General features: G+C 43.5%; 1 protein-coding gene across 17 annotated transcripts in view; it reads left to right on the top strand.

Annotated features, from left to right (window-relative positions):
- TEAD1 (TEA domain transcription factor 1) overlaps nucleotides 1–12,366 on the top strand; it is a 271,877-nt gene that overhangs the window by 76,867 nt on the left and 182,644 nt on the right. For all 17 annotated transcript variants that reach the window (XM_036325426.1, XM_036325431.1, XM_036325433.1 and 14 more), the window contains one exon: nucleotides 7,958–8,213. In XM_036325426.1, coding sequence (XP_036181319.1) covers nucleotides 8,057–8,213 — 157 coding nt within the window. In that variant the 5' untranslated portion in view covers nucleotides 7,958–8,056. The remainder of the gene's footprint in view (nucleotides 1–7,957; nucleotides 8,214–12,366) is intronic.

The raw sequence follows: 12,366 nt of genomic DNA on the forward strand, positions 1-12,366 counted from the left end.
CTACTGGGATTCGGAGTCAGTCCAGAGTCAACATATCATTAAGTTGGCTGTCAACAGGCCGTGTAACATTGAGTGAGTCTCCACTGGCCTTTTGTAAGAAGGATGACACCCCAGGCATGACCCATGGATTTGCCACCCAGGGAACTAGCACTCTGATTGTCCGAGGCCCATTTGTAGGCATTCCCTTGGGCATGGGGCTGAGATGGACCCTCTTGAAACTCTTGTCTTAAGGTTTGGCCAAAGGCAGTGTATGTATTTATCTTACACTTTGATATGTTTTGAAATATTAACTGTCTACTTTTGATTTTGAATTTGTACTCATTGTCATTTAAAATGCTAAGGCATTGTGATAATGTGGTGAATCTTACCAACTAAGAAAGTTATAGTACCCATAATTTAGTGACTAAAGAGTATTATTTTCTTGGTATTTGTTTTCTTTGTTTCTGGTAAGCAGTATGATTGGTGAGTTTACCTCAAATGTATGTCCACACTACACACCTATTGGAATTGGGAATTAATTTTGTGGTTTTCTTTGACTGTTACACCTGGGAAGGGGGCTTACATGTTTTCCTCTCAAAATGTTTGCTGACAGCTACTCACTGCTAACTCAGTGGCATTTTTTCTCTTAGAGCAGCAAACAAACTTCTGTTTCCGGGTTTGAAATGTGTTTCCTGAGGTTAAATTGTCCACTTCCCAGGATCCATGACTCAACCTGCAAGTCATATCATCCAGCACAAGCTCCCCTTATGAGTGCACTGTTTCAATGTCCAGTCTTCACTTTGGAATGGTCAGATGGGATAGACTGGCTGGACCTGAGTCTGTGGCTGTGTCATTTTGAAGGAGTCTACTGATGAAGGAGAGCAGTGATTAGCTTGACTGGTGGTGTGGTGGGGGAAAGGAAGAGGCAGGAATTTCTGTTCTCAGAGGCAAACAGATTCATTAAGGGGATAGAGAGGTTATTCCCCTAAAGGCTGGTAATACAGAGCTGCATAGCATGAAATCAATCAAAGCCTTTCTTGATCTGTCACCTGGGCAAGTGCTTAGGGCTGATGGAGCAGAGAATTAGAGCATCTCAGGAGGGCAATGCTAAGTCCTCTAATGGGTACCCAGCATCGGGAGCTTGGTGAAGAGGTATTGGCGTGTTGATGGATCCTGTTGATAGGGGAGTGATTTTTGAAAATGAGAAGGAGTAATTATCCACTCCTTCCTGCTGAAATTAGAGGGAACCTGTTGACAATTGGAGTATATGACACCCAGGTTCACTGGCTGATATTGGCTCCACAGCAGATGTGGCCTCAATTCTCAGTGTCTGCATTCCCTAAAAGATCTGCTCTCTCACTGACAGTGACTTACATTCTGTAGTTCTATATCTCTGGAGGCTGCCTTCAATATTCAGGCTGCTGATCCTCGAATTTCTCAAGCCACTTGTTAGCAAGTTTGGCTAGTGTCTGGAATGGTAGGAAAATAATAACCTGCCCCATTTTACATATGCAGAAGCGATTAACCATCATTAGTGCCTGACATTCATCCCAGCTACTCAGGGAGGTGAGGCCGTATCATCACTATTCATTAGGAATTAATTAGACTGTGCTTGATGGTGTCAGTCATGGACAAAGCTCAGCACTGCCTACATTCCTCCTTTTGAAATCCAGCCTACAGCTAGTGAGCAAGTAGTGTGAGTCTGATGTTCCTATGGGATGAGCATTCTCTCTGGAGAAATGACTCCTACATTCAAAATCTGTTAAGTATATGACTTTAGTCAACCTCTGGACCTCATAAGGTGGGGATAATACCCAACAAGGGTAGTTCAGTGATTAACTAAGAACCTCTAGGTCAGCGGTTCTCAACCTGTGGGTCGAGACCCCTTTGGGGGTCGAATGACCCTTTCATAGGGGTCGCCTAAGACCATCGGAAAATACATATATAATTACATAGTGTTTTTGTGATTAATCACTATGCTTTAATTATGTTCAATTTGTAACAATGAAAATACATCCTGCGTATCAGATATTTGCATTATGATTCATAGCAGTAGCAAAATTACAGTTATGAAGTAGCAACGAAAACAATTTTATGGTTGGGGGGTCATCACAACATGAAGAACTGTATTAAAGGGTCGCGGCATTAGGAAGGTTGAGAACCACTGCTCTAGGTGAAAGCTTTAGACATGGTGCTTGCAACCTGGGAGCAAGATGAATTTGGATTTCAGGTACCAGTTCACTTTGGAAGTAAAGTTCCTTCATTCCTAGTCTTTTTGTTGGAGGTCAGCTTTCCTCTTATGAGAAAAACTTGTGCTTTTACTAAGATCACAGTGAACTTCGAACCATCAAATGCTTGGTCGAGTTGTCTCCACAAATATTCCAACCATGTGATTCTCTTTCTTTAAACCCTAAAGTGGCCTCTGCCTGTGCCTGCTTTCACCTTGTCCTGAGTGCTTAGAAATCTTTTTTCTTAGCTTTGCTCTCAGTGCAACTCCCTTTATGTTGCCTTTTTCACTCACCTACTCGCTCAGATTTGCTTTGCTACCTTTTTAATTGATTATTATTTTTTACCTTTGTGAATTTCTTTTTTGGCCACCTCTTTAGTTTCTGGTCTTTATACCCTCACCAGTTTGCCTCCCTTATGGCTTTTCTTAAAGCTGTCATTTTTACTGGTGGCCAAAGGAAAGGGAAAGCAAAAATAAAATGTTGTATCTCCAAACTTACCATTCCACTCAAGATGTTTGTGTTAGAAGAAGCTTACCTGCTAGAGGACCCAAACCATATTTGTCCCTTTAACATGGACTATTGGTTGTCAGTAACCATGATTAATAAAGAAGAATTGGCTCAGCCAACACTTGGTTATCCAAACTGTGTTAGACTTAAGTCTGTCTTCCTAATTTGGAGATTGCCTTTGGGCTCTTACTACTCATAAGAACCTTAGCCAGGGTCAGGGTGAAGCTTGATGATAAGTTTAGTCATGTTGTCAAAGAATGTTCATGTCATCTGGTTGTTGGTTTGTGCCTTCTTTCTTTTTTTGGAATATTTATTATGCCAGGTGCTGTGCTAGCATTGTGGAGACTGTGGTGATTTGAACAGTCCCTGCCCTCAGGGACACTGGAGTGTGAATGGGTGGGGGCAATAATAAGACAACATACTGAGTTCTATTAGTTGAGTCTATGGAACCACAAGGTGATGAATGACTAAGTTGGCCTCCTTCAGTGTTAATGATGGAAACTGAGGCACTCAGGGGCTACAAGTACCACATGGTCCTGGGTTACTCAAATAGAGACAGAGTCCTAACTACTCCTTTCCTTTTGCCTCAGAGAGTGTTAAGACATTGGCTAAGACAAAGCGTATGATTTTTTTTGTGTGACCTTCATGTTCAGTGGCATTTTATGAATCATGAGAGTTAGTTAAAACTAACCCTTTTATTTAACAGCTCTTAAATCACCCACAAGTGGGTGAGATGCTTGCATTATGAGGGATCCACAGGAATTAAGATGGAGCAGCAGATTCCTGGGTCCTATGTCATATCCTTTGTTCATACGTTCCGTGAATAGAGTTGGTGTCAGAAGCACCTGTATTTGACTCCCTCACCCCCTTCTGTTCTCAGCTCTTAAGTTAAAATCTGGATTGGTCAAATATACATATGATCTCATTCCGTTGTACTCATGTTGCTCTTTTTAGAGTGCCAGTGGGTAGTTGTAAAATAATGATCCATTTAGGAAGTGTGGCTGTTGGGCAGTTAGCAGGTCCCTGTTAACAGTTCTTTTTGGAGTTTATTATGGTGTGGCTAGGAAGAGTTTCAGAAAAAAAGGAACTTCTACAAAAGTGTTAATGATGGAAACTGAGGCATGTAGGGGCTACATGATATACAGTAGATTTTCAGTGACAAGAGTTCCCTTCTCTCTTTCCTTTTTGGCATTCATTTAGGTCTAGGATTGTTCCCTTGAACCAAACTTCCCAAAAAAATATGAAAATTACTGAACCTGTGAATATAAGTGTAGGTTTATATAAGTATTAGAAATAGAGGGGTTTGTTACAAATATAAATTTTTTATTTAGTCATCTAAAGATCCTTTGTAACTTTATTTCCCAAAGGGAACCATTAGGAGAGCACCTTCATTTCTTCACCATCCCATTATCAGTAGGTATTTGGGCACTACAAGGCACGTACCACTGTCTATAGATAATGGACTTGAAAGCAAATGAACATCTGGTCATGGTTTTATAGATGACAGAGCACCTTCACTCATTATCCTCACATCTTTACAACAATCCTGTCAGATAGAGTCCCTCCACTCCTTAATGATTTTCCTATGTTGGGATTGTATTTATTATCTCCATTTTTCAAATAAAATCTGAGATTCTGAGAGATTAACTACTTCATTCTGGACTGCATGGCTAGTGTGTGAGCTAGGTTTGGAGTATAGATCAGTTTGAGCCTGAATATCATGCCCTACCTCCTCCCCCCGCCCCCCCCCCCCCAATTCTGTGTTGTTCTTTATTTACTGAATTGTGTGAAAGTTAACTCCCTTGCTCAACGGAGGGATGAGGAGGTGGACATCAGTTCTACAGATACATAATTCACTTGATTAGATCTTATTATTTGTAATAAGCAGGTGCTTCTTGCTATGTATGTGGAAACCAGATAGATTGGGTGGGACTTAACCAACGCCACACATTTTTAGGACACTCCTGGTGTGTGGCTGATACTCTGAGCCACTAGATACAAGGACAGTTTCCAGGATGAGGTGGATTTTGAGCTGGCCTGGAAGGGACTTGAGGGATAGAATGCCAGAATGGTTATTTCAGTATCCAGTACGGGGAGCTTTTCTCAGCCAGCCCCAGTCTTGTGATTGGAAACTCTCTGCCCATACAGGGCCTCATCTTACAATTGGGTTGTAAAACCAAGGGCCTGTATAACTCTGTGGATTATGTATCTGGTAGCTTCTGGGGTTTGTGTCCTGGCCCTTGTCCAGAGTAGGTAATTCCATCCTGCTGAGTTCCAGTTGACCAAATTGCAAGGGCCTGGACACAGAGTTCTTCCCTTTGCAGTAAATGAATAAAAACATGTGAGCATTTAGAACAGTGCCTGTGCTTACTAAGTGGGTTGATCAATTAATGCTAATACTGCATTCCCCAAACATCCAAGGGCTTGTGACTCCCAGCTTTAGAGGTAACTTCAAGGAATTGTCTACAAGACTCTGCTGTCTGTCTTTAAGGCAACCCACCCCTTTTTGAACAGCCCAACTAGCAGGAACTTTTTTCTCATGTTGAACTGGAATCATCTTAGAACTTCCACAGAATGGGTCAACACCCTCTCCATGTGACAGCCAGCTCTTCAGAGGATGCTCAGTGTCTAAGAACACTAAGCTTGCAATTATGATGCAAAAAAATCTTACCAGCTTTGAGCCATGTAGGCTAATATAATGGGATTTATAAATAAACTCCTGTCTTTAACTCCTAAACCAGTTGCACTAGAGAAGGGAATTCAGGAATAGGAATTGGTGTGTGGGAGCCTAGAGGTTTTGTGGATCCTAGTCAATCTCTGAGCATCATTTATTGAGGGCCATGGACAAACTGGGATGCGTTCATGAGGGCTGGGCCAGGTATTATGTGAATTATGTCTAGTCTGGGACACAGTAGGGCTGCTCCTGTCACATATGCCATGTACTCCTACCACATATAAATGGGTGTTTGGGTGGGAGATTTGCTTCTGCAAGGGATGGGTTAGTATAGAAGTTAGCCTGTACATGGGTCTTAGCCTAGTAGATGGAAGAATTTCAATATGTCAGTGTGGAGGTAGTGGGTTCCTTGTCATTGGTGATGTTCATGTGTAGATTATATGACCCGTTGAGAAGTGTTAGAGAGGGGACTGCAAGCATTGGATTAGGGCAGTGTTGGGGAATTTGGTCTGAAGACTCTGAGGCTCTCAGTTACATGGTGATGTTCTTTTTAGGCAAGTAAAGTTCCCCAGTCCCTCACTGTCCTGGATTCTGTCCCTCTACCGTAGCGGTTGCATGCTGAGTACATTACTGTTTTTCTTAAAATGTGGCTCTCTGAGCTGCCCAGAGCTCAAAGACTGGCCTATTTTTTTTTATGTCCGTTGTTTTGTTTTGGGGGTGGCAGGGTGGGTTGGGGGAGGTTAGGCGGAGAGGTAGACAGCGGATTAGCCACTGCTCAAAGCATTCACTCGTATTCTCATAATTTCTCCAATAAACTGCTTTGGAGCTAGAACAGACTCTAGGGGAGCATACAGCTCAGCTTGAATTTTATAAGACTCTTAGATTAAAAAAAAAAGTAATAATTTTAGAATTCAAAAGGCCCACACTGCAGGCATTGCAGAGTTCATTTGGGGGTTAATCACAAAACCCTTTCTTGTGGCATAATTTATACCTCAACATTTGGCAGTTTTTAAAGTCTGGTGCCAATGTACACGTGTTGGTAAGAAGTAGTAAATATTTTGCTGACAAGTTCTTTGAATGATGGATCTGTGGCAGCATTTAAAGGCAGACAACCTGGGGGTTTCTTTTATCCAGGTGCTGCCAAATCTCAAAAGCTGTCAGGGTACCAAGCCAAAATCACCCACTAGTTATACCATTAATTGTGTAATGTTCTTGTGCCTCAGAGTTTCTGCACCTGGGATCTGTTGATATACACTGGTGGGGGAGGGCAGAGGAAAGGGATACAAAGGGAGAAAGAAAGAAGACAGGCTGCTCCCTCTCAGGTAACTGCCCTGGAGCACGGAGCAGTCCCTGGTGCCTGGTGGGGCCAGCACCTGCTCCCCTTCTGGCTGCCTCTGTTGTAATGTTGCGTGGACTTGATGGGGGCAGGAGGCAGGGAATGGTAGGCCCACTAAGCTCTCTCTGCTGTGACCCTGCCACCTCCCTTCTTCAATCAGTTGCCAGGAACAATTCTCCCCTTTGGGGGGAAGCCTTTGAATTAATGATCTGATGCCTTTTCAACAAAGAAATATTGATATGTTAGTGTGTGGACAGCAGGGGGTACCGGATTAGATCATTTTCACATGGGTGTTTGTGCCAGTTTGACATTCGTGTGGAAAGCTTATCCCTATAAGACCATAGGTTTCATGCATACTTTAAGGGGAATAAACCTTTGAGAAAGATTTCTTTTGGTTCTGTAACCTTCAGCGCTACAGAGAAAGAAATGAAAGTCTCCCCCACAGTTTTCTTATGATCAGGAATTCCGAGTAGGCTACCAGATGAAGTGCCCATGTAGGTGTAAACCATTTCTTTCTGTAAATGTGCTGGCCTCTTGTAGCTGTTGCAGGGAAGGCAGGAATGGGGACAACTTGGTCCCTGCTTCAAGGTTACAATCTAGAAGCTGAGAGTGGCAACATGACCTGACTGTTCAGGCTCAATGTCCCGCAGAGAAATGCTATGGACTGGCAGGTCCAAGTCAGCTGTCATAGTAGAGTGAGTTTTGTGATAACAAAATAATCTCCTTCCTCCTTCTTCACTGCCACCATCTCGCATCTGGGTGATCTCAGTGACAAATATTGGGATGATTTAACATTTCAGAGTTACCATGTCGGGCCACAGTGAGGCAGACATCTTTTGTTTTACTTTATTTTCTTTTAAACAAAATTGTTCTGCTGTGGAGATTTGATTATTATTGAGCAGAGTGCTCCTGGTAGATAGGAGGCACTTAGTAAATGGTTTTGCATGGTTCGCTGTGAACTTGCAACTCAGAGTGAGTACTATTCTTGGATGAAAACTTTCTCTAATCTGCGAAGATTATACAGCTGTTGTCCACCATTACATTTCTGTATTGAGTGCCTAACATGAATACATAAAGAAAAAAAGCCACTTGGATCTCAAAATTCCATATTCTCCGCTAGCAGTTATTCTCAAGCAGATCTGCCAACTGAAGAATGTTCAATGAAACTAGCAAAGAGCAGTATATTGGTGGTTACCTCATCCTTATCACACTATATTTTCATTTCTTTATTAGGTTTATTTTCTTGAAAAGGCTCCAGGCTTCGGCTTGGAAAACCCAACCGCCAAAATTGAGCCCAGCAGCTGGAGCGGCAGCGAGAGCCCTGCCGAAAACATGGAAAGGATGAGTGACTCCGCAGATAAGCCAATTGACAACGATGCGGAAGGGGTCTGGAGTCCTGACATTGAGCAGAGCTTTCAGGAAGCCTTGGCTATCTATCCACCCTGTGGGAGGAGGAAAATCATCTTATCAGACGAAGGCAAGATGTATGGTAAGTGGTCTGGAATGCCTCTCTGAAACGCTGCAACCTGCTTTTGTATTGAAGGGTCATTGCAGCTAGCCTTCTACTTAGATCTGTTCATTATGTTGTGTTGAATGATCTTGGCAGAATTTTAGTTGGCCATCCAAGGGACTAAATCTCATCTCAAAAGGAGAATCAGTAAAGGACAGTTGGGAAATCATTCCCTGGGGGTTTCTTCTCCCTCTCCATGCTCAGTGACATTATATCAAAAGCTCTCTAGGTCCAGGTGGAACATGGATGCAATGGCATTTGAGACACCAGGGTGGGGACTCGTTCTTCAGAACGCATGCCTATGGAAGAAAGTGCAGCCGCTTACCTCCAGATAACTGAAACAGGGGCCTGCTGATGCCATATAGCTTAATTTTTTTTTTTCCAGGAAGAGCTAGCAATCTAGATGTTTATATAGGAAAACTCATTTTGAAAAGTCAGCACTCTTTTCTTTTTACCATAACTCTGTATAGACTAGATAAAATATGTGTATGGCTTAATCAGACCCTTGAACCACCTGTTTGCAGCTTCATTGCCGGTTTTCAGTTGAATGGCAGACAGGGCATTAACCCCTCTCCCCAGGCTATTCTCACCCATCTCCTCTTCTAGAAGGGATGCCAGGCAGTGTGTTCTGAAGGAAACCCCACGAGTGTCCAAGACGACAAGACTGGTTGACCAGATGGCTTAGGATACCAAACTCTGGAGTTGGCCTGCTAGGGTTGGGCATTCCCCAGTCCTTCTGTTAATGCTTTTTTGGCTGCTTACCTTTTGGGAAGCAGATGGCAGGTGGTTGCTTGTATATTCTGCTTGTCTAATTGAGCACATTGAGTTGACAGAGTTTGCACTATAGTTGAGTCTAAAGAGATGCAAACAACCTAAACTCAAAGAGAACTGGCTTAGCAACCTACCTGAGGTTAACTTATCACAAGAGTGATTTATTTCTAAATAATTTGAAAGCTTTTCATAATAGGCTGTTGTACCTTTAATACTGTGCCTCCTCTATCAGGAGCTGTAGGAGGCTGCAACTCAAACTAGCACACACTGCTAAGGAGAAAGCAGATGGTGGTGCAGCTGCCACCAGCTGTGCCCCCACTCCGCCCTCCCTGTCTCCAACTTGGATGATGTAATGGAAACGAGGAAAATTTTGCTTTCTGCAACATTAGAGTCTCTAAGCCTGTTGTTCTCTCTCTCTCTCTCTCTCTCTCTCTCTCTCTCTCTCTCTCTCTCTCTCTCTCTCACACACACACACACACACACACACACAAGGGTGGGGGGTAGGAATGGGAGAGAGAACCCAAACCTTCAGAATTTGTTTTATGCTCTCATGTAATCCTTTGTAGCCAGAGAAGCTTCATTGGGTCTGCTGAAATGGACCCAGGATGAAACATCACAGCTGCTGTGGGTAGAAAGTTTCAGGGCCTTTGATTTTCTGTGTGTTTGTATCTTTCCTGATCTATTCGTCCTAGGCCTGGCTGTTTGTTTTCAGGGTCTTATCTTCATACCTAAAAATGAAACCTCCCCATTTTAAAGGCAGAGAAAAGCACTTTAATCTTCAAGCCTTCTTTGAAACTGATTTTATTATGGGTAGTGAAGGTGGTTTCAGGCTACTTTACCTTATACAACTCCCATTTGTTTATCCAGAAATTGCTGTAACCTAAAATATTGGCCTACTATTGGAAATCCTGGTGGAGAATAACGACAGCCCTTTATTTGTCACAGGGAATACTGGGAAAGGCACTGTCTATCCCTTTAGGTTTCAGGACTGAGGACATAATTCAAAGCAAAAGTTTATCTTTTCAACTTCAGTTTTGTTTTCTCCATTTGAGTATATATTTTTAGGTACCAGCCATGGTAGATTTAACCATTTTGCTGATAACCTCATCATAATTACACTGTTTTGTGAAAATAATGGTGTAAGAGCGCTCGTTGGTAATGGGATGTCAGAGGCAGCTGGTTAGGAAATAGAATGGTGAGAAGTTTTAGATTTGAGTCATCTACTGACAGTGAACTCAAACAAGCCTACCTTTGATCTGCATCTCGGTTTTTCTCCCCTGTAAAAAAAAGGGGGGGGGGTAGAGTAGATGATGTCCGTGGGTCCTTGGGACTTTGCCACTTTGTGATACTGTGATTTTGTGACTTGTACCGCAGTCGGTTCATTGACAAACATGGTGCTAGTTGTGGGAGCACATCTTTAATACCCATGGTCGTCAGATTCTGAGGGCTCCTTGAGAGCACATGCTCTGTATGGATAGTCCCTCCCCCAATGCACCACCCCCCCCCCACACACACACACACATACACACAAATCAGCCTTACATTTATTGACTGTGTTGATGACCGACCTGACTTAAAAATGGGTCATCTTTTTGAGTGAGCAGCATTAGGGTTGTGTGTCCTGATATGGGGGTGCAGGAGATGCATTTGCTGCGGTGGTCCTGAAGTCACTGCACTCTATGCATCTGCCTTGGAGAGAAAACATCCCCCTGAACTTTGCTTCTACTGCTACTTCAGAAGGAAATAGCCATGGGAGATGGAACCTGGACCCCGTAAGAGGGGCTGCCCCAGGTGCCCTGGAGCTGCCTGTGACCTGCTCGTGACTTTGAGGACGAGTAAAGGTTGAGTTGGGAGCCTCCACAGTGAGGCCCCAGCCACTTGGGGATTGAGTCATGTGAGCACTGTGGGCCAGAGCTACTGTTCCTTGGCTTGCGGCCTGTTCCCCATCGTACCATAAGTGAATCAGGACATAAACCAGACCAGGAGTCGAGGTTTCTTAAGGTCCAGAGCACATACTTTCTCTCTTAAGCATTTTGTAAATGAAAACATTGAAAGCATTTTGGATTCCATGGAGTAAAATCAAAATAATTTAATGCCTTTTAGTGGAATACCAAGTGTTTTTGACTTGAGGGGGTTATTCTGATATTTCTGAGCATTTGTAGAGTGCATTGTGATGTCACTAATCCTGAGCCATGGGAAAAGCAAGGTCAAGTGCAGCACTGATTTATTTTGGTAATGAAATTTCCTCTTTGGTTGGCAGTAGGGCAAATGCAATCTTATAGACAGAAAGAACCGAAAGCTCTCTTTATGATGAGGTTTGGGCCATCAAAAGGCTGACTTCCTTCTCTGCTCCCTTGTCTGTGGGGAAGCTGAGTCTTTATATGGTTGGTCCCCATGTGGACAGATTACTTCTGTCTTGGGCACCCTATGTGTAGACAGGGGTAATTAGGGATAATTAAGAAGAGGATGCATACTCATTCTCTCTTTTTCTCTGTGTTTTCCTTTCTGGTTGTACTTCTTTTAATTTTTATTGAATTTATTGGGGTGACATCTATATATATATAAAGAAGTAATGTGCATATTAGGCCAGGACACCGTAACGGTCACGATCAGCTCAGGAGGAGGGGCCAGGCACGGCCCAGGGCCTGAGAGAACTACACACAGGGGGGCAGTGTGGCCCCCAGCAGCCCCAGAGCAGAGGCAGGGGGTTGTGTCCAAGCTACCGCCGCCACCTGGCCCCAGCAGCTCCGGAGCGGTTTGTGTCCAAGCCGCCACCGCTGCCCGGCTCCAGCAGCCCCAGATCTGCCCGCAGAGGGAGGCCAGACTGCGGCTTGGGCCTGTTCCCCGTGGGGAGCGAGCCTAAGCCGTCAGTAGGACATCCCCTGAGGGCTCCCAGACTGTGAGAGGGGGCAGGCTGGGCTGAGGGACCCCCTCCCCTCCTCCACTGGGCCTCTCGTTGGTTAATAAAATTACATAGGTTTCAAGTGTACAATTCTGTAACACATCATCTATAAATTGTATTGTGTGTTCACTACCCCAAGTGAAGTCTCCTTCTGTCACCATTTATCTCCCCTTTTACCTTTCTGTTTTGTCCAACCCCCGTTTCCCTCTGGTAATCACCATACTTGTCTGTGTCTGTAAGGGTTTTTTTTTTTGTTTCATTTTGTTTTGGTTTTTGTTTTTTTTTTTGCTTAATCCCTTCACCTTTTTCACCCAGCACCCTCAACCCTCTCCATTCTGACAGCTGTCAGCCTAGTCTCTGTATCTATGAGTCTATTTTGTTTGTTTATTAATTTTGTTCATTAGATTCCACATATAAGTGAAATCATATGGTATTTATCTTTCTCTGACTGGTTTATTT

This window comes from Myotis myotis, unplaced genomic scaffold (assembly GCF_014108235.1).
Source record: "Myotis myotis isolate mMyoMyo1 unplaced genomic scaffold, mMyoMyo1.p scaffold_m19_p_10, whole genome shotgun sequence".
In the NCBI taxonomy this organism is placed as follows: domain Eukaryota; kingdom Metazoa; phylum Chordata; class Mammalia; order Chiroptera; family Vespertilionidae; genus Myotis; species Myotis myotis.